Here is a 23,028-nt window from a genome sequence, read left to right as displayed (position 1 = left end):
ATTCAGTCTTAGTCTGTATTTCCTGAGGAGCTGATAGGTGCACATTACCCAATCTATAGTCTCATGGTTAGACAAGACGAGAGTACAAGTAAACTATACTGTATTCTGGATGTCCTGTTTCTCCCTCTGTCTTCCTTTTCTTGGTCATACTTGAGCTACCACCCAGACTTGTATCTTGAAACTTGAGTCCTATCTACAGGATCGTAATTGTTACTGCCTTCTCTACATCACCACCACTCCAGCGTCTGTCATGCTTTGACTACTGCCTCTCAGTAGGGCCCTGTTCCATCTTGGTACATTTCTATACCTACAAAGATGGCTGATTTGCAAGGCTGAGTTCATGTTTGCAGTATCCCCTTGTGGTGTTCCAACATTGCCTACATGGAGGGGCCTGCTTGTGTAGTTTTGCAAGAACCTGACCTATATAATTGGAGTATCAACTTTGAATATTTTGAAATACCTCTAATTTGAAAAATTTTCCCTCACACTTCATAGCTCTGTTCACAGACGGATCTAAATCTGCTGGTTTTGGCCACTGTTTTCCTCGACACCTGTTTATGCTGCCTTCACCCCAGGAGACTCAAACCTTCACAGTGGAACTTGTGCAAATTTGTAGACTGGAACGTTTGCTCTTAGCTACATTTTCATTGTCAGTGTGGGTTGACTCTTGGTGTCCTCATAATTCGTCTTTTAGCCATTTGCATGCTGTGAGGGTCGAAATTCAATACTGGCAGTTGATCTGTAACATTTGTACTCAGCAAAGTAGATATTTGCTGGGTTCCTATCTTATAAAAGTTTTCTTGAATGAATTTGCAGACAACTTTTAAGGAGCCCAATTGTACTTGTCCCATGTCAGGAAAAGGATTCCTTATTCGGATTTATACCCCGTTATTCTGCAATCCACTAACATTGGTAGGGTCGTGTCAGGCACTACTGGTAACAAACCGTGCAATGTTAAGGGTGACCTATTTCCTTGACCTATCACCATAGAGCCATTTCACATGGTTTATCATCAGGCACACGGATGGACATTTAATGAAAAAATGCCCTGCTCCTTACTAATCTAACTGCATGGTCCCAATCATGCACCACCTTTTAGAATTTCCAGATTTTCTGGATCGTACATTTCCCAATTTCCCTCTGGGTCACTTGTCCGTTGATAGAATCCTTTGTGAATCTGATTAGCTTTGCTGTTGCTCACCTTGTCCTTTTTCTCGTATTCCCATTCCAAGCCATATTTAGCATCTTTTGAATATCTGCTACAGGTGGTGGTACATAGTCCATTCTAACTTGGCACCTTCTTTTAATAATTACTCACCATTTAATGGGGCCAGGATTAGTATAGATTTTTTAAATAAACTATCTAACATTGAGGATATAACATCCAAGAATATAATTACAAGAAAATTTATTTTACATTTTATTACTTATGCACTTAGGCTGCACTATACATTATGCTTGATTGGTTATACAATTATATTATTACAATTTACAAATGATAATTTTTGTGGTAATGTGTTTACTGTATACCCACAATATTTGGGCAACAAAGATATGTACATACAAATGAACAAGAGAACAAACACCCTTTTTTGCAACAGGATGACAAGCCCCTGACAACCAGTAGGGCAGAGTGGGAACATAGTCACGTGGGAATGCCTAGTGTCACTGGTCCCCCATCCCTACACACTGCTAGTCACCAGGTCAGCCCCAGATCAGGCAAGGTCACACTGGGGTCTTGAATGCATTACTCTCCTTTGACCTGAGGTTGCCTTAAAGACGGGCGACATGAATCATCCGCCACCACCACCTAAACTTGACTCGTCCCACTGGATTGTCACCATAATCTGAATACCAGAGGTCTCTGCAGCAATTTGGGGGGTAACAGCAGAAAACACTAACTATATCTTCAGGACATTTAATGTTTACAATATAACTTTGTATGACATGAATGAACATTATTTATACTGTCGGTAAAATTCACTTATAACATTCATTCACATAGCACATTATTGGGTAAAAATTTGGTAATATAGATGTATAAGAGCTCAATTTTGAAATATATGGGAATATTTTAAAGTGCTTAGGTAGTTCATTTTTTCATGGTTAGATTTTGTGGTGACGGGTCCTATTTAGAGAGAGGTATATGTATCCTAAGATAGTGAATTCAGAATTTGGGTGTTGGTCCACAGTCACTCGGCAGGACAGCAGCAGCAGCATTCCGCAACACAAAGGACTAGGAACGTAATTGACACCAGGTGAATTCTTTATTATATTTGAACAAATTACAACAAACATGTGATGAAAAAGCTGACAAGAGATATCCCTACCTTCAGTCAACTTGGAACTGTAGCATGTGGTTACTGATATGAAAGTTTGAAAACTATGGAACAGTAGCAGAAACAGAGGATACATAAATAAGGTCTATTGTATACATATTACAAATGTGACAACATTAATGGTAATTACAACCAAACAATTACTTCAACACTTACTTTCCAAAATCAGTATTTAGAATGTTGTTACAACCTTATTATGAGGGTTCCACATGCTACAGGAACCTATGCCTGTTGATAATCACCTTTGGAACTGGGAAACAGCCACGATGTATACTACCTTACACACTTTTGACAACTCATGTGCCAGCATCATTAAATCTGGTTTCAAGAGTTATACCATGCACCCATAATACTCTATGTACAATCTCTGTTGATTGGCCACACCAAGTCCAGCCAGCTTAAATTCATATGTTGCACATGTACACTGCCAATCATCTATTATATCAGGAGTAAATAATTATATCAAATTTAATAATCTTTTCATTTACAATATCATACATAGACAAAAAAAAAATTGTGTTGCTATGCTCAGGTCCCTGACCAAAACGGTCCAGCCAGCCAGCCTGCATGTTGAGTTCAGTGGTGGTTTTGACAAGTAATCTCCACAAGGATGAGTGTATGGGGAGCAGTAAGCCATATAGCCATGGTTCCTGGCACCTGTCTTCATGCCTCTGTTGTGCTTACTACAGCCACAAAGCCAAGGCATCAGTAGAGGCACACATCTGACATATTCCCCAAACAATGCAGTAGAGGATACCAGTAAAATAACCAAGAAGGAAGCACTCCACCGCATTCACCATCATAGTCCTCAGGTAATGGTTTCTGTGCTGCCTTCACACTCTCTGCCACCTTCACTGCTCTCTTGACCTTGTGAAGAGCCTTCCACTTCTGCAGAATTTGTTTCCATTACTTCTGATCCGCTCTCTGCATCTTCAAATGTCTATTGAAAGAAAGTTATATTAATTTTTCAAAACTTAAAAACTAAATAATTAATAACTTTGATAGCTTCTACTACTTCCTTAGTGAAACAGTATGAAGCAATGATAGAACTGCAGTTTTCATTAATTGGTTAACAATGAGGAGAGAACTTTAGATTTTCCTAGTGGCAGCCAATAGCTCAGCCTCGCATTTCATGTTCTCTCCTGATAACATTTATGACTAGCCATCTTGTCAGATGGGGATATTAAATGAATGAGATTATCCATTGGGGCTAATAGGTGGCATGAACCTACGACCCCTGGCACTGCCAGCCGCATACTAGACCACAGCTGACTTGTACAGTAGCCAAGCTGTCTGCCAAGCACTTGTACAGTAATTTTAGACAGGTTAGGTAAGGTTGACAATCTACTTCACTTGTTTCAATAAACTTGCTTGGACTTTAAAATCTATTAAACTTCTAATAGGTACATCTTGAATTTTAAACTTCATGCAACATACAGTTCACAAGGAAATCCCACAAATCTGATGAGAAAAGCAGTTGGAGGACGCAAGTTAAGGGTTTAAATCCCCCCACATTGCTCCAATTGATTTTCTCATAGTATTAAAGATCTTTAGTTCTAATGTTTACAATGCTACATTTCTCTTCTGTACAGTATTTCATTCTTAAAAGTGATGGAGTTCAGAATTTTTTTAGTTAAATTGTAATTATTTCTATGAAATATACTGTACTATGAAGTATAACACATAATTAATGTGTGAAAATACAAATGCCATTTGTTGATAAAAATAAACAAGAATGCTATAATAAGTTAAACTTGAATCTCTGCCTAACTCAGATGGAGTCCACTCCATATCATCTAAATTAAATGAGGAATCTCTGCACCAAGAATTTGTTAATCTACATTCTGATTGGTTGCAAGACATTATTTAGCTTATGTCGGTCTAAATTGCAAAGAATATCAGAACCATATTAAAATTAAACATACCTCTGGAACAGAATCCTCCTTGGAATCTTCACATTCTTCAAGATGTGAACTGTTGATTTTAGGTACTTCATTTCCACCATCTATGAATAACATAACTGCTTAAATACAGTACATATATAATTACAGTGATGTTTCAACCTTGCTAATTAAGAAATTTTAAAAGTTTAGCAACAAGTATTTTGATAAGATTTATTGTATGATTTTTAAGTTAGGTTATTTTAAAAAGTTAAAGGTACTTTTTTGTCCATTACCTTCATCAGTATCATGATGATCAGGTGTATCAGAATGTTCTGCTGTAGATGCTACTGACACGAACGAACTTGGTCTGGAAGTGTGGGGTGAGGTGCTTGTGGGAGGGGTTATACCTGCTGATATTACTGGTGAAGTGGTGGAAGCAGATTGACTTGGGGTAGTAGCTGATATTTGGTTTGATACCGAATTTTGCCTCATGTGAAGGTGGTGTAGCCTTTCCCTTGATGCTACCAGTTCTTTCCGCATGCGTTCTCGTTCATCATCTCTCTCAGACACCAGGTTCTGCAAAGGCATTTAAGAACATTACTGAGTACAGCCGATTTAATAATCAAATGTAAACTACAATTATTTTGATATATGTTGTTCTTGAGGCAAGCATCATTATTTATTTTATAAACTACAGTATTTATAATGCATAGCTTCTTGTCTTTATATGTACAGACATAAACCATACAAATGTTAACTAAAATAAATAATACAGTATACATTGTGTTTGTTGACTCCATCTCTGAGTAACATGGATGGAGCGGACAACTTTGGATGGAGAAAATTTATATTTTGGGTTAAATTCAGATTAAACACATATACACCTGCCTTACCAATTTTACAAGCCATCGTACTGTTTAGATAGTACTTTTTGTAACCATATGGACCACCGTACATATATAGACGAAATAGACAACTAGATGGTAGAAGAGTGTCCAAAAAAAAATAAAGCTAAAACCAAACTTAAAGATTCCTAGGCCTAGTATAGCACATATACCAGGTCAAATTGCTTTGCACTAATCCTTAATTGTAGTCTCTGTTCACCCAGCAGTGAATGTGTACCTGGTTGTTAAACAATTTGGTGGGTTGTATACTGAGGGAAAATTAGGATTAAGGTTCTGCCAGAAAATATGCGTGCTAGTGGCTTTACAAGAATGTAAGAACTATTGTATGTGTATAATTTTATATTATATTATATTATATATATATATATATACACACACACATATATATACATACATACATACATATACACACAGTATGTATGTGTATGTATATATGTACAGTATGTACTCGCCTAGTTGTGCTTGCGGGAGTTGATCTCTGGCTCTTTGGTCCTGCCTTTCAACCGTCAATCAATTGGTGTACAGATTCCTGAGCCTACTGGGCTCTATCATACTTACATTTGAAACTCTGTATGGAGTCTGCCTCCATCACATCACTGCCTAATGCATTCCATATGTTAACTACTGACATTGAAAAAGTTTTCTAAAATTCCTGTGGCTCATTTGGGTATGTACTATGTTTCCACCAGTATTCCCTTATTCGCGTACCACCCATGTTAAACAGATTATCCGTATCTACCTTGTCAATTGCTGAGAATTTTGTAGGTAGTGGTCATGCTTCCCCTTACTCTTCTGTCTTTTAGTGTCGTGAGGTGCATTTCCTGCAACCTTTCCTCATAACTCATGAATCTTAGTTCTGTGACTAGCCTAGTGGCATACCTATGAACTTTTTCCAGCTTATATATATATATATATATGTATGTGTGTGTGTATTCCTGAAGATGTCATGCTGATGAAATGGTGTAATAAAATGGAAAGACTAAGTGACAGTGTTTATTCACTCTCTAAAAGTTGAAGGTATTTACATAAAAATGAAAATATCAGTAGGAAAATTGGGAATTGTATTCATTTTATTGCAGTAGTACTTACTAGGAGGGAAGAAAGTTGTTGAGATAAAGCTGTAGAAATGCTTAAAAGCTTCGTCATTGGTGCTTGATACAAGGGTAAACTGGTAGCCTTGTTAGCACTGCCATTGTTAGCTCTTGCAGCCACAATGTCTCCTTCACTAATGTTGAGGGCTTCATTAAGTGTTTCTTGAAAACATTTGGCTTGAAACATCGCAGCCAAGACCAGCTCTCTGGGTTCCTTATTGCCTACTGCTGGTTCCCCTGCCATGTCCACCACGTTCTCAAAGTGCTCATGTGGAATGTTTAGGATGTCAGCAATAATACGTTGCTTCTCCTCTAATGCCTGTCGAATTTTTAAGTCTTTTCGCCGTAGATGCTCTGTAATATAAATGCAAAGACCAATCAGTGATTGACTTAATGCAGAGGAATAAAATGCCTACCCATAATGAAGAAATGTTCATTATTTTATGTAACAGTTTAATATTGTCAAATTTGTTTACAATAATAATAATAATAAAGAAAGGGGGGGCACAAATAATTTAGTGTAAACTTTTTAATTAAGATTACTCATGTCTGTTGAACATAAATGGAGGATTAGAAAAGACATTGTGCTGGTAATGTACTTCAATACTTAATTACTAAATCATGATCTATTTTTACTTGCTTTTTATCTGACTGAAGATCTACTCTCTCATTTTTATGCTCTTGCAGAGTCTGCCTGTCATTCTTTATGTCTTAGGTTAGAATGAATGTCTTAAATTAAAGTATTGGTTTTTTATATTGTCTATCTTGAGTAATACCTGTACAACATACTTTGGTTAAAATGAAAATTTTGTTGTTGCATTAACTGCATTCAAACTAACATTTACATAGCTTTTTCCATATAACTGTAAATGGAGTCTCTTTTAATGGAATTATTAAAGTCTTATAATAATCCTACTGCAAGACCATAGCTCAAGACCCACAGTCTTGAGTTATTATAATCCAGTTATTATAAAGATCCAGACAGTATTCCATATAATTAAACCAGACCGGAGAGACAGTCAGTTCAGTATATAATCCAATAAAAGTAGAATTTATGGTGCCATTATCTCTGAATAAATATATTTAATTATCTTGATAATCACCTATACAGAGACAAAGAATTAACTAATGCTATTCAAAATAAATTTCAGTGCAACCTTAAGTCGGCGAACTATATGGAACAAACCTTAATTTGTTGCATCCGAAGTTTTTTTTTTTTAATTTGCTTTACGGCATATGAAAAGTAATCAACTAAATTATTTTTCCAAGACATTGAAGGTTAAGTACTGAAACTGAGATACTAGAGATAAGAAGCTCAAAGTGAAGGAACGGAGATTAGGAACTGCATATCAAATTAAGTGTTAAAATGCAAATTACAATATTATATATATATATATATATATATATATATATATATATATATATATATATATATATATATGATCACCATTGAATATAATGAAATGGCTTTTCCTGGTGGTCTTTGGTGCTTCCCTGTTTTTAGCTACTCGGGTTAGCTCCATACCTATTGTCACACCAGACAATAAAGGTGAGTCATTAAAAGCCTTCCAGAGACCAAAACCTGGTCCCCACTCAAAGGTAGAGAACAGAAATCTTTGTTATCTCTCTCTCCCCCTCCCTCTCCTCTGTAACTCACTCTCTGCCCTATATCTCTTGCTCTCCCTCCCTATCTCTCTCTCTCTCTCTCTCCCTATCTCTCTCCCAATCTCTCTCCCAATCTCTCTCCCAATCTCTCTCCCAATCTCTCTCCCAATCTCTCTCCCAATCTCTCTCTCTCCCCCCCTAACTCTCTCTCTCCCACATCTCTCTCTCCCCCTATCTCTATCTCTCTCCCCCCCCCTTTCTGGTGGCTGTTGAGACAAAATGGACATGTCAAATCCAAACAACTTGGAAAATGAATTACTATCTAGCAGCAATTGCCCACCAGCAGGTTGCAGCAGTGTGAGCTCCTAGATCAGCTGGTTTAACTATTCAAGTCTTTTTACCTGGTGCAGTAAAGTTTAAGGTCACTATTGCCCCTCAAGTCTCCTGAACCCTTTCTAGTCCCAGATATTTTCCAGATAAGTGTTATCAATCCTTTGCACTCTGTCCTGCAAATGGACATCTGCTTGTGTAGTTTTTCTTTTGGTATCAGTTTAACATGAATATGTTTACAAGCCTCAGTTACTGTGTGGACTTTAAAGAAACTCTTTATCTAGTTGCATGTTTTGCCTAGGTGCTTGCTGGTCTTACCCCCCTGCCCTGTTAGGGTTACCTTCCCTAGTTGGTTTGGGCATTTGTTCCCGAGGGTGGCCTGTAGCGGGTGCCTCACCCTGGGTAGTGCACGAGTCTGTTAATTGATCAATTAATTGATGAAGATCAAGCCACCCAATAGGTGGTACAGTACGGGCATGAATAGCCGGTAAACGCATCTGTGACTCCTGCGAGGCTCAGGTTTGAGGGTAGTCAGAATTTTCTTTGGATGCACAGGAATTTGCATGTTCATTTTATGGCACGATGCTCATGACTTTTGCAGCTGCATGTTTCCCTTAGGCCGTACTAGCTGTTTTTCTGGGCGAGTACCTTCAGTACCTGGTATTCCTGCTTTGACTTTGCAGGGGATTTCCAAGCCCTAAAGGCAGTCGTTGGTGTGGTTCAAGATGGACGGTCCACACAGCTCATACTTACTGGGTGAGAGTTTGAGGAATACTCATTGGTTTTGCTTCATCCCAATGAGTATTTTTACTCACTCAAGTAGCGAGTGAACACCCTAACCATAGGGTGATTCATTTTCATTCGTTTTCTGCACCTCCTGTAACTGGGCCAAGTTTTTGCCCCTGGTCTCCAGTAGACCTTTAACGACTCGCAAAGGCCTGGTGTGACCCGACAGATGGGTGTTGAACCAACTGGGCAACTAACAATAGGGAACCACCATGAAGATCTCATATTAAAGCTTATGTAATGATTTAATTGGATAAACATCAAAGGAATCTTGTAACCCTAAGGTTACAAGGATTGTAACCCTAAGGCTACATGTTTTAAATACCTACTCAATGTAGGTATTCTACTACATTTATCCTTAACCTCAAAATGTGGCCATCACCACCTTGTCTGCATACAACAATAAAACAAGTACACAATAATTTGTTCTTACAGAATGATATACAGGTATTTGCATGCAAAAAAACAAGGAAAAGTGAAAATATTCTGGTTCATGTACCAGGAAACATCTCGGGTGGCTTCTTGGCAATTTGTAAAATAAGAGGTTTCATGACAATTCTCTCAATTCTTCTCTTGATTCATTAATCCAAAAAGACAAGTTTTTATAAATAATTATTACTTATGGCAATGAGACTGTGCTCCTTCATTTTTACTAAAATAAATAAGTACTAATTAAATGCATTGAAAAGCCAAGTAGTATGTTGTGGGGGAAAATTCTTCTATATTTATGGCTGACAATGAAGGTTCAGTTTGTTTTGCCAGCATAGCTGCACTGTCTACTGCAATATTGCCAATTAAATTACTAACAAATATATGAGGAATAAAGTATTCTCTGCAATTAATGTGGCATTTATCAATTGATAAAAGCATGGAAATGACTTTTATCAATTTGCATTGGTTATTCAGCATGAACTCAATTCATCTCGGGTAAATTCCCTTAAATACAATTTCCTTATTGACAACTCCAATATTATTAATCAGAACAATTCTGATACTGCAAATGATATACTGAATATGAGTCACTGGATGCACAAGGTACTCAGTGTGGAGTATCGATCACAATAACTGACATGCAAAAATAGCATTGGCACAGGAATCTTACAAAAAGAAAAAAAAAATGAATGAACTTTAAATCCTGTGAATGGTTTGCATACAATAACTTCACAAATGTGTAGTTTCAATACCAAACAATTAGTCAATATTGGCATTGCATCACTGCCCAAGTGAAACCAATTTGATTTTTTCCTTAACCTAAATATATATTTCCTGTGTTGTTAATTTAACAACACAATGGGAATTGACAATAAAAATATATAGTGCTTTCTTAGTAATCTAAAACATTATAAAAAATAAACTGACCTGTACACACACTATAAATAAGTCCCAATAATGATTGTTAGTTAAGAAATATGCTGCTATTCCATGCTAGGATGAAAATATAAAAAGATAGGGTTGCCTCAATTTCATGCAAGTTAGCTCAAGAATAAGAAAGAGTACACATTAATAGCAAGATCACTATATTATGAAGCATACTTAGGTAATTTGGAAACTAATGCAGAAACTTATGTTATTTATGAACAATGTCAAACATCTACTAGTCAAAGATTTCCACATTAATGATGGCTTTGGGTGAAAAAAGATGCATACAACTAATGGTATGTGGCCATTGGCACCCCTCCAGCAGTCTACAGAAATGGCAGCAAGCTATGACTACAAAAATATTGTTTTAATAAAATAAAATGTAGGTTTTTCTCAACTATACACACAGCCAATATCACTAAAATCACAACACTAATCTCACGTCTCGTATGTCTTAGTTGTTTCTTAGCAACCTCAAACATTGAAGATATAGTAACAACGAGAGTTTACCTATGGGAGTGAGGACAGGCTCAGCAGAGAGGACCACTCCCTGAGAAACCTTCACCTCGGAAGGCTGGATGAGTGCCGTGCCCTCCACGATCTGGATGATCTGGACCTCCTGTAGACGGCGGCCAGAGGCGGGGCTCCGGCCGGCCGAGGGGGAAGGGCCACCTGGGCCGCTACTGCTGCTGCTTGCCCCGCCCGCCTCTGCTGTCATTACCCAACAACAACCATCACCATTCAGCACCACTCGCCATCACCACTTGCACCACCACCTCTAGCTAGTCACTGCCTTCATAATAATATACTTGACAGCTGGTCATGTTTGACTCTAAGGTTGCACAAGGGAAATATATTTTGTTATGGACCCTACCATGCAAATATTTCCCATAAACTTGGAAGCTTAAGGATTGTGTTTGTCATCAAAGAAAAAGCACATATTAACCATTAGAGAGAAGCTGTAAAGGCCATGATGGGGTACTTTGGTCTATGAAGTGAAAATTATGAAATTATGAATTAAGAAGGCAGTGATAAGAGATCAACCTTAACTGAGCTACATGTGGAGGAAGGGTGCTAGTGGTGAAGTGCGGGTGGAATTTTTTCTTAACAAAAAAAAATAAATAAAAAGTGCATAGTGCAAGCTTTAGAATCCCCATTGTGAAGAGGCTAAATACACACTTTAACCCCTGCCATGCAGCAAGCCAAGGGTATGATCATGTTTTAAGAGCAAAGTGCATTACTTACAGCAGCTTATGGAGGTGGTCAGTTCTTAGTGCCAAATTAATTAATTTATTATTATTATTTATATATATATATATAAATATATATTTATATTTTATATATATATATATATATATATATATATATATATATATATATATATATATATATATATATATATATATATATTTATATATTTATATTTTATATATATATATATATATATATATATATATATATATATATATATATATATATATTTATATTTTATATATATATATATATATATATATATATGTATATATATATATATATATATATATATATATAATATACTGAAGTTATTTATATAATTTTTAATGCAAGTAGAACAGTATATTATAAAATGGGCATCCTCAGTAGCATGGAGAGCTCTAGAATTTCAGGATAAGCGTTGCAGCCCACACTGGGCAGAACTGCTCCTGCTATTCTGTGTGCAGGCCTCATCACACTGATTTCCTAATGAACTCAGGACTAACATATCTCTCCCTTCTCTGTAATGAAGGGTTCCACTCCCATGCAACAATGGATCACACTATATCAAAATGAGAGATGTCAGCTACTGTACTAATACAAGTGAAGAATAAATATTTGATTTAAAATACAGTACTGATAACTAAAATCTGATTTATAAGCAGGACAATTTAACCCAATACCAACTGCACCCAGTTTGATGTCAACTATCAGGAAAAGTTCACTTCTAAAGTGAAGAGGGGAAAATAAGATGCAAAAAACTAAACTACCACACTGGAGTATGTGGCAGTATCCACTTATAGGTCAACTTACCTGTTTTCTTTGCAAGTGTGTCTGGTGATGCTGGAGCTTGTGTTGTTGGTGTACTTGAGGGAGTAGTGGATGGCTCTTCAGGTTTACTAATCTGCTCAGCAGATATAGATGCACCTTGGATTTTACTGTCAACAGTAGCATTGTGTGTGCTGTCTGCTGAGTCCCCACCTTCAACATCCACACTGTCATCCACACTGAAAAAAAAACATAAAATTAAGATAACGTAGGATTCATATTCAGATTCTTTATTATGCATCCCATACCCATCCTGTGGGCAGTGGTGGAAAGGGTCACAGAGGTACACAGTCGATTCAGGAACTTAACCACATAGTTCGTTTAGCTAAGCAAGTGACAATCTTGTGAAGCTAGTTACACAATTATTAATGTTATATATACATGTACAATCATTTACACAACTACATATACACACCAATAATCTTTTTATACCACAAGTGATTCAACAAGAGGCTCACAACAGTCACTATACAAGGCACTTTACATCTATGGTGAGTCACACAGTATGAGAAATGAAAATGGTTCTTTTTTAAACAAAGACCATGAACAAATGAACAAATTATAGTATAAGAATCCCCTTTATATTACTGCTACCACAACATTTTCATTTTAATAAGAAAATTGTGTTTTCAATTCTTTCAAAGAGAACAGTTACTGAAGGATAAAGACTTTAAATGAAATCATATTTCCTTAGATAAGTCCATGCCACTCCACCCAGGAATCTTATTTCTGCTTTCATGGATTTTAAATTTTATTATACTGTACTGTAATTCATCTAAAAACTATTTCAGATTTATTGCAAACTTTGCATTTAAAATTTTTATAAATTAGCAAACTGAAAAATCCAGTGATGAATAATGAAACGCCTCTTTCTGGTAGTCCTAGTGACTCCCTGGGGCTATCTGCGGATATTGCTTCAATCTATCAATTACATCAATTATACGAATTCATTTGGCCTACCAGGGACCAGAGCTAAAGTCTGACTATTTCACGTGAGGTACAGAGCAAATGACTTAGTTTTGGCTGGTTTGGCGACTGTATGAGGGGAATTTTCTGGTGAGCTTTTTGTAACTCACTCTCAGCCTTTATGATGAGGTTTTATCCCTCTGTATATGTACAATATGTTGTCTGTGACAACCTCAGCTATCATGTCTCTGTGCAAGGGCAAGATTCTGATCCTTTACTCCAGTACGGCATGAGAAACCCTGAGATGCTTGGCGAGAGAGTATTGGCCCTTGGGTACCAGTGCACAAGCTATAGGGAGCCACTGTGGAGACTAACCCAGAAAAAAAGTACTGTACTGTATTGTACTGCAAGCTTTCTATTTAAAGTAAGAGGTATTAAAAATAAAAATTTTTTTTTATAAAACTATGCATACTCTCTGAGGGCATCTGCAGAAGATGGAGGCTGATCATCAGAGTCTTGAAGAGGGGTCTGGGGATGTGATCGACGATTACGTCCATCTCGGGCTGTATATGCTTCTTGGGCTTCTTGAATGTGCCGAAACCATCTATTGAAAAAAAAAATACATTATTAGATTACAACGCTTTAAATACCGAACATAAAACACATTTACATTAATTTGGCTATGTATAATTATGGTAATAAAAATACTATAACTCATAATTACAATTCTGCCTAGAAGGTTTTAATACAGTACATGAAAAATTTATTAGTATTCAATAATGAAATAAAATTCATTAAAAATAACACTGGTAATAATGTCAGTGGAAAATAGTGGTGGTGGGTCTCACAAAAAAAAAAAAAAAAAATTACAGACCGATAGCAATAACATCGCACATCATAAAGATCATGATGTGCGATGTTATAAAGATTATTCAACATTAGATACCTCTGGCAACTATATGGCCATATTGAAAAAATATCTCTGAAGCTTTAAGTTTTCTTTCTAGATCTTAGTATAAAAGATGGACACTGTCAGGTGCATCATCACCTGTTGATTGATGGCCATGTTTGGAACCACTGATGCCATGGAGCAGAATGTGACAGGAAACAGGCAACAAGGTAGTTTCAGCCTGTACATCAAAGCCACTCATCTGTACTGAGCTGCTAAACACTACAAATGACATGGTGGAGGTGCTGATAACCAAAATCATCATCCGAAATACAGTTCTCGTCTTCGTATACATCACCAGATGCAAGTTCTCAACAGTTTAACCAACTAGTGAAAATCGAATACCGCCTAGAAAACTTACCAAATCCAGCCCAAGTCATACAAGGTGATTTCAATTTATGGCATTAAAATGAAAAAGTATGACAAATACTGTCAAATTAAGCGGGAAACCCAAGAAGCCATACATATGTCACACACAAATTACTTTTTACAGATTTGTGACAGATTTTCCTTAGCCCCTCAAACTGTGCACTGTTTTTCACGTCCCTTTCCAGGTGTGCATAAATTTGTTTAATTATTTTGGTTTGCCTGTAGAGAGGTGATGAAATGATGAAAATGTCAAATTCTGAAAATTCATTTTTAGGTAAACTACAGTACTTGCAAGAGATTTTTTCATCACACTTTTTTCAATACCCACTGACCACTCTCACTCGTTTATTTATACCCACTAACCACTCTCACCCATGTATTTACACTAACAACTCACTCACCTGTTTGTTCCCAATAACTACTCTCCTACATTTATACCCACTAATCACTCTCTCCTTTATGTATACCTACTAACCACTCTCACTTCTGTAGTTATACCTACTAACTGCTCTCACTCCTGTATTAAACATGTTATAATTTTGCTTAATATACAAATTACAGTACTGATTATTTTTACTTATTGCCTACAAAATGAGAGCTTTACAATCTCTCCCCTCCCTAAAAAAAAGTATTTCTATACATCAGTAATAAGTAATTGCAGTTGAATAGATATTGCTAACCATAGATTGATTCATGACACTGATGAATCAATGCGTGGACTTCACCTGACAACTAGAGATCCTCTACGCTCGGATTTGTCCTGGTGGTGATGGAAGCCCGAGGCAACAGTAGGATGGCTGCTAGATGCTGTCTTGTCCTTATCCGTCTTATCTGAGAGTGAGCCTCGTCTCTCCGACCTTATCTTATCCAGGGCACCACGCTCCAGCTGCAGGGACTTGCGACGCAGCTCACGAAACATCGTCTCCACGCCTTCTGTCTTATGGTCTCAAGTCTTGCGCTGCAAGTTTCTTGTGACGCTGCCTCAACTGTGTGGTGTGGAAGCGTGCAGACTAGGAAGCTGTGGTGGTGCCCAACAGCAAGAGCCTGGCCGGGTGACCTGGACCGCAGTATAACTCCATAGTTCACGCCCATCAACCACACTATGTGCCACTCGCACCCACTATGCCAAAACTAATATCCCTCATCGTACAAAGTTTTCATCTTGCTTTATTTTCATGAATTTTACCTAAAGTTATTAAAAACATTAAAGGCATACTTGAATAAACAACAATTCAGTTAAGCCAAGTATGGTTAAAGGTCCATAAGTACACAATTGTGTTCGTGAAGCCTGTGTCATCAGTCTGAATTTTCACTTTGAAAAAGAAAATCCTTCCCATAAAAAATATAGAGATCAGAAACGAAACCAAACTCATTTGCAATCCCAAGCAGGTTTTCTCCTAACCCTTGGCATATTTGCCATACATATAATTTCTTTAGGCAGCTGAAAATATTAAGTTTAGTGGGCGAGTCTATTGGGCAATGGCACTCATCCTGTAAGTGAACATCTGTATTTATAAAAAAGCAGTGTGTGTGTTCGCTTCGCCCGTGATTGTATAGTGGTTAATACATTGCGTTGTGTGTGTTCGCTTGGGGCTAGTAGCCTCACCAAACTTTGCAGGAGAACTGGTCTTTGATGGGGATGGTCACTGGCACGTCGGGGTTGAACCTCATGCCCCCCCCCCGCATAGAGTGGCAAATTACACTAATCTCCAATCTCACAAAATAAAAACTCCTTCCTCATTGGTAAAAAATAACCAAAATATTAAGGCAAGGTGAAAGGATAATCGCAGAGAACCATCTAGCATATTAAATATTTATCTTATGAAGCTTATTGAAGACTGGTGAAAATGGTTACAGGGATGAATGAAAAGTGGTAAAAAGTAGAGAAGGTGGTAGGAGGGGGGAGGGAAGGAGAGGGAGAGGACAAGGAAGGAGGAGGGAGAGGGCAAGGAAGAGCAGGGAGGGAAGGGAAATTGAAATTGAAATTGAAATTGAAATAAGTTTATTGAGGTAAAATACACACAAAGGGATGAGGTAGCTCAAGCTAGGGAAGGGAAGGGCTGGGAATGTAGGGGGAGGGTGGTGAAGAAGGCAGGCAGGGAGGCAGGGATGATGGTCGTAGATGGGATACCTAGCAGTACCTGGGTAGTGAAAATAGTGATGAAGACAGTACAGTATGTAACAAAGATTACAGTGATGAGGATGATCGTGTGTGTAGTTTAGAAGGTTACAGTGTAGAAGGTGGTCTTTTTTTCGGGGATATTCCTGCGCGGGCCCTAAGCCTCTGGCTGGCCCACTAAGTGTGGCTTGTTTCTGTTTTACTTGGGCGGAGTATGAATATTTATGACTCGTATGGTCGCTTAATGAAGATGGGTATCGTGAAGATGATACGTAGTGAAGATGTGGTATCCGTCACCCGAACAACGCAGAGTACCTCCCCCCCCCTAGTACCACAGTAACCCCTCCCCCCCTAGTACCACAGTAACCCCTCCCCCCCCCTAGTACCACAGTAACCCCTCCCCCCCCCTAGTACCACAGTAACCCCTCCCCCCCCAGTACCACAATTGACAGTTCAAAGGCAGGCCCAAGGAGCCAAATCTCAACCCCCGCAAGCACAACTAGGCGAATACATGGAATAGAATGCACTAGCAAGCGATGTGATGGGGGCTGACTCCATACACAGTTTAAAATGCAAATACGACAGACCTCTTAAAAGCTCAGGAATTTGTACACCAGTAGATTGATGGGACCAAAGAGCCAAAGCTCAACCCCTCAAGCACAACTAGGTGAGTACGCGCACACGCGCGCGTACGTACACACACACACACACACACACACACACACACACACACACACACCCACACACACACACACACACACACACGTACGTACACACACACACACACGATATGGGATCACGTCACCATAAATGGGCATAAACACATCGATGAATGATAAACAAAAGGTGTGATCAGTGTCAAACCGACCCCCAGTGTTATTATGAATTAAACAAAATATATAAAAACAAAATCAAGTTATACTGGAATTAAACATGCTGTGTCAAGTCTCCGCAAGTTGCTAACAGGCAGGATAAATATGGTTACTGAAAGTTGCTGATCATGCCATCACGCAAGCGGCTTGGGTCAACAGCACCAGCAGGAGACAGCTCGTATGTTTATCTTGCGTTAACCAGGTGTGGCATTGCTAATGGACGTCCATACTGTTTACCACTGACGCCACACCTGTTACACACCAGCCGCCATCTTCACCTCCCTCTCCAACACCAGCCGCCTCTTACACAAACTTCCCTCCGTCAGTTCAGTAAAGGGGAACTCACGTCACTGCAGTTCACGGAAAAACATGGAAGGGAGAGCACAAAGGGGGGAAAAAAACCCTGCGAGGGGGTGGTTTATTTCTGGCGTACAGATGGCTAGGAAATCGGGCCAACGTATGTTTACTTGTATACCGCGCGGCCATGACTACTTGGGGTGGAAAGCTATGGCAGTGCTCTGGGCCTCTCTCCATTGGCAGCTATACTACATCTTCCTAGCACAGATCGGACCATATTAACTAGGCGGGGGGGGGGGGGGGGCTGTACCCTGGTTCACGGGGGGCGTGGCTGTACCCCTGGTACACGGGGGGGGGCGTGGCTGTACCCCTGGTACACGGGGGGGGCGTGGCTGTACCCCTGGTACACGGGGGGGGGGGGCGTGGCTGTACCCCTGGTACACGGGGGGCGTGCCTGTGCCCTGGTGCACGGGGGGCGTGCCTGTGCCCTGGTACACAGGGGGCGTGGCTGTACCCTGGTACACGGGGGGCGTGGCTGTACCCTGGTACACGGGGGGCGTGGCTGTACCCTGGTTCACGGGGGGCGTGGTTGTACCCTGGTTCACGGGGGGCGTGGCTGTACCCCTGGTACACGGGGGGGGGGGCGTGGCTGTACCCCTGGTACACGGGGGGCGTGGCTGTGCCCTGGTGCACGGGGGGGGGGCGCGTGGCTGTACCCTAGTACACGGGGGGGGGGGCGTGGCTGTGCCCTGGTACACGGGGGGCGTGCCTGTGCCCTGGTACACGGGGGCGTGGCTGTGCCCTGGTACACGGGGGGGCGTGGCTGTACCCTGGTACACTGGGGGGGGCGTGGCTGTACCCTGGTACACTGGGGGGGGGGCGTGGCTGTACCCTGGTACACTGGGGGGGGCGTGGCTGTACCCTGGTACACGGGGGGGGGGGCGTGGCTGAACCCTGGTACACGGGGGGGGGCGTGGCTGTACCCTGGTACACGGGGGGGCCTTGCTGTACCCTGGTACACGGGGGGGGCGTGGCTGTACCCTGGTACACGGGGGGGGCGTGGCTGTACCCTGGTACACGGGGGGGGGGCGTGGCTGTACCCTGGTACACGGGGGGGGCGTGGCTGTACCCTGGTACACGGGGGGTGGCGTGGCTGTACCCTGGTACACGGGGGGGCGTGGCTGTACCCTGGTACACGGGGGGGGGCGTGGCTGTACCCTGGTACACGGGGGGGGGCGTGGCTGTACCCTGGTACACGGGGGGGGGGGCGTGGCTGTACCCTGGTACACGGGGGGGGGGCGTGGCTGTACCCTGGTACACGGGGGGGGGGGCGTGGCTGTACCCTGGTACACGGGGGGGGGGCGTGGCTGTACCCTGGTACACGGGGGGGGGCGTGGCTGTACCCTGGTACACGGGGGGGGGGCGTGGCTGTACCCTGGTACACGGGGAGGGGGGCGTGGCTGTACCCTGGTACACGGGGGGGGGGGGGTGGCTGTACCCTGGTACACGGGGGGGGCGTGGCTGTACCCTGGTACACGGGGGGGGCGTGGCTGTACCCTGGTACACGGGGGGGCGTGGCTGTACCCTGGTACACGGGGGGGGGCGTGGCTGTACCCTGGTACACGGGGGGGGGGCGTGGCTGTACCCTGGTACACGGGGGGGGGCGTGGCTGTACCCTGGTACACGGGGGGGGGCGTGGCTGTACCCTGGTACACGGGGGGGGGGCGTGGCTGTACCCTGGTACAAGGGGGAGCGTGGCTGTACCCTGGACACGGGGGGCGTGACTTAAGCTTCAATGTTAGAGCACAATATACAAAGGTTAAAACACAGCTGCTTCAAGCCTTGGCACCTGCATGCTTGGAGAGTAAAGTAGGAGGTAAACAGTACAAGTGCAAAGTCTCTACTGCTCCAGGTGGAGCGGAGAGTGGGTGTCATACCTCTTAACACCGTCAGTCGACCTGTTCTTGCTGGAGGACCTGGTGGGGGATTTGAGCCTGGTCAACAGCGGCATTGTGGTTACCACACCTGAGGTCACTACGCTTGCATAACCCGGTGATCAACACACCTGTACACACTACGCAAGTTTTAAACGTCCCACCACTCAGTGGTGAAGTGTTCCAACACTCTTAAGTGGATGGTGAGAGGAGCGGGAACAGTTGGTGTGGGGTGCGGGGGGCAGGTCACAATGCCCGAAGGAGTATGTTTAGTGAAGCCTGCTGTGTTGCGTCACTGGTGCCGCTGGCGGCTCTCCTCGTAGCTGTTGTAGCAAGCTGGCCGCAGCCACTACTGCGTCTACCACCAGCAGGTCCATCTTCCCACTCCTCTACACCCCTCCCACCTTTCTCCGAACCTTGGGGTACTCACACTCGCACCCTCAGGTAGTGTGGGCCCTCGCTACACTGCACCGAGTTGGTCACTCTTCACACAGCTCACACAAGAAGACTTGGGCGGAGCGACACTCAAAATACCAAGGCACTAGTGAGGGGCGGAGCACCACACACCTACCACACTTGACTGACCAAGACTGCCGCGCCGCAAGAGCCCGCCCGCCCGACCCACCCAAAGCGGAACTGTGCCAACCAAACCATCACCAAACCCGTTCCGACACCTGACACGCGCACCGCCACACATACGCACAACATTCATCAAATGTTCAATCACGGGACAAATTACAGACGCAAGTCGGGAATGGGGTAGAGTGAATGAGTAGAGCAAGTGTGAGTATGTCGGGACTGGTGATATGAGGCACGACCCCAACCCCCGCTACCCTCCCCTTTACTGTACGTCTCGCGAACCTTCCTTCTCAACTCCCCCTTCTTCCACCCACAATACAACACACACACAAACAACGCTAACTCGTACACATTTAAATATACTATACATTCTTGTATTCACTCTCCACCCTCCCAAGTAGGAGGCCAACCTAGTGCCTCACCCAAACCTGTACTGACCATTCCCTCCCACTCCATCAATGTCCCAGCACATGTGGAGTAATTCACTCCCTGAATCCCCCTGTAACTATCACAGACCTAAACACATCGACCAACATGTTTAAATCCACCCATAATTTGGGGAGTGTTGTACATGCTGCTATGGCGGTGTGTCCACTCACAAGATAAATGGCGCTGCCCAATAAACTCGCCCCTCGGGGCAAAATTTAATTATTTTTTAATTAAGTCCCAACAATGTACACATTGCTTTCCCCGCGAAGTGTCCGTCTCCAGCTTCGTCAAGTTCTCCATCTCGGAGTGAGTTTTTCGATGCTTCCAGTCACTCTTACCCAAATACTTTTAGTATGGTCCTCTGACATTACATAAATGCAACTGGACTCAATTGAATGAAACTGAACTGAGCTGACTGATAATGGGTCGAGATGAAGGTATATTACTTTGAACTGAAAGAAAATAATGAGTGTCCAATAAAGTGAGCCATAAACAGAATATCAAAACTCGCCGGAATAGGTTAATATCGGAAGTAAAATATAGTGCACCTAACTAATATTGTTTACACTGTAGGTTAAAATGTTTGTAGAATCTACTGGGCCAATAAAGGAGAAATGCCGAGACAAGAAATAACTGCTTTCTTGAACATTGCGTAGTAGAGCAAACACACGTAAACAATAAAGTCTTAGTGCTGGCCACCAGGTGCACACTGGCAAACAACGTGCAAATGGAGACTGGGATAAGGAACAGTGATAATATCGAAATTGGGTTTCAGTGTTAGTAGCGAACAAAAGTAATGCGCTAAGAAGTGAAGCAGACGCCATACTCAGCTTTAAGTGTAGATATCAAAAGATTTTGGAACCGATACCCCTAAGGGGTGAGTTGAAAGTTGACAGGCAGGACCAAGGAGATGACGCTCAACTCCAGTCAACTCAATTACAAGAACCATAAAGTAGGTTAGGGAACTGTGCTGTCTCCAGTACTTTTTCTTATCCTTATAGGGGGCACGGGCAAGGTAGGGGGGTAAGGTATACCATAACAATGTATATACCACATATATATATATTAGGGACAATACAGGTGAGTAGACAATATAGAGGACACAGCTAACATCCAAATTGATGGAAATCAGTTTGGCCCATTGGCTTTCAATGGGCCTCAGAAAACAAGATGATGTTTAATGTAGACAAGTTCCAGCTTCTGCGCTACGAACAAAAATATCAAAAAACCACATAGAAAACGCTGTCGCGTCACAACATTGAAAGAAAAAGCCACAGAAAAGATTCTGCACTAGACTACGCCAATTACGGGCTATTCATGCCCGTGCCACCTCTTGGGTGGCTTAATCTTTATCAATCATCAATCACTAAGCTAAACTACGCCACAAAAGGAGTAACAAACAAAAGCAAGCCGCAACTGTCTTGTTTACATTAAAACAAGATGTAGAAATGAATTTTAGATAATATAGGCCTAACTTCACGGCAGTGCCTAAAATATATTATTTTGTATATGAAAGTGTTATCTAACTTAGCTTGCCTAAATTACGGCAAACATTCCCTGGCAATCGTGAACGCCGGGTTCGATTCCCCGGCCGAGACTGGCACGGTTGGGCATTTTTTCCTTTCTCCTAATGCCTCTGTTCGCTTTAACAGTAAATACTTACCCTGGAGTTAGGCAACTGCTGTGGATTTGTGGCTGAGGAAGACGATCAGTAACTGGCCTAGAGGGACCTCGCTAAGCCTAACATGCTTCCTGTCCCGTAACTACGGGAAACCATAAGAACAAGTGTTAACGTCATAATTATAATAGAACCCCCTATGAATATTTGCCCACCCTCCGTTTTCTGTCTTGACGCATACAAAACACAACCCCATTTTCTACATTAAAGACTGCTGAACACACTGAAATAACCCAAACTAACCCTTTAATTAACAATTTACTGCAATACATGAAACTCGCACAAGCTGTCTTACAGCGTGCAGCGTGTTCAGTGATGACGGTGACAAGGGTGAGGTAGTGTGACTCTCAGGGTCTGCATGATGAACCACAGGTGACGAGAGAAAGTGGTGAGCCACACGCCGATAAGAAATAATAGTCTTCCCCTTGACCGAGATCAGCTGTTCTACACATATCCGCTCCAATTAGGCGCGTCTCTCAAAGAGGCTGAGAGAGAGAGATTTGGTGGAAATGTGCGGACTGGAATCATGTTAGTAAA

The 23,028-nt window shown here is 41.7% G+C and overlaps 1 protein-coding gene across 16 annotated transcripts in view; it reads right to left on the bottom strand.

The window, feature by feature from the left end:
• Positions 1 to 1,391: 1,391 nt before the first annotated feature.
• Positions 1,392 to 23,028, bottom strand: part of RhoGEF2 (Rho guanine nucleotide exchange factor 2) — a 490,304-nt gene continuing 468,667 nt past the window's right edge. For 13 of the 16 annotated variants that reach the window (XM_069331287.1, XM_045739737.2, XM_069331284.1 and 10 more), the window contains 7 exons: positions 13,738 to 13,869; positions 12,345 to 12,538; positions 10,809 to 11,009; positions 6,217 to 6,572; positions 4,516 to 4,798; positions 4,265 to 4,344; positions 1,392 to 3,279 (listed from right to left, as the gene is read on the bottom strand). In XM_069331287.1, coding sequence (XP_069187388.1) covers positions 3,148 to 3,279; positions 4,265 to 4,344; positions 4,516 to 4,798; positions 6,217 to 6,572; positions 10,809 to 11,009; positions 12,345 to 12,538; positions 13,738 to 13,869 — 1,378 coding nt within the window. In that variant the 3' untranslated portion in view covers positions 1,392 to 3,147. The remainder of the gene's footprint in view (positions 3,280 to 4,264; positions 4,345 to 4,515; positions 4,799 to 6,216; positions 6,573 to 10,808; positions 11,010 to 12,344; positions 12,539 to 13,737; positions 13,870 to 23,028) is intronic. The other 3 variants (XM_045739733.2, XM_069331283.1, XM_045739738.2) reach the window with 2 other exon arrangements.

This window comes from Procambarus clarkii, chromosome 25, assembly GCF_040958095.1.
Source record: "Procambarus clarkii isolate CNS0578487 chromosome 25, FALCON_Pclarkii_2.0, whole genome shotgun sequence".
In the NCBI taxonomy this organism is placed as follows: Eukaryota; Metazoa; Arthropoda; class Malacostraca; order Decapoda; family Cambaridae; genus Procambarus; species Procambarus clarkii.
This window is presented reverse-complemented; position numbering and strand designations above follow the sequence as displayed.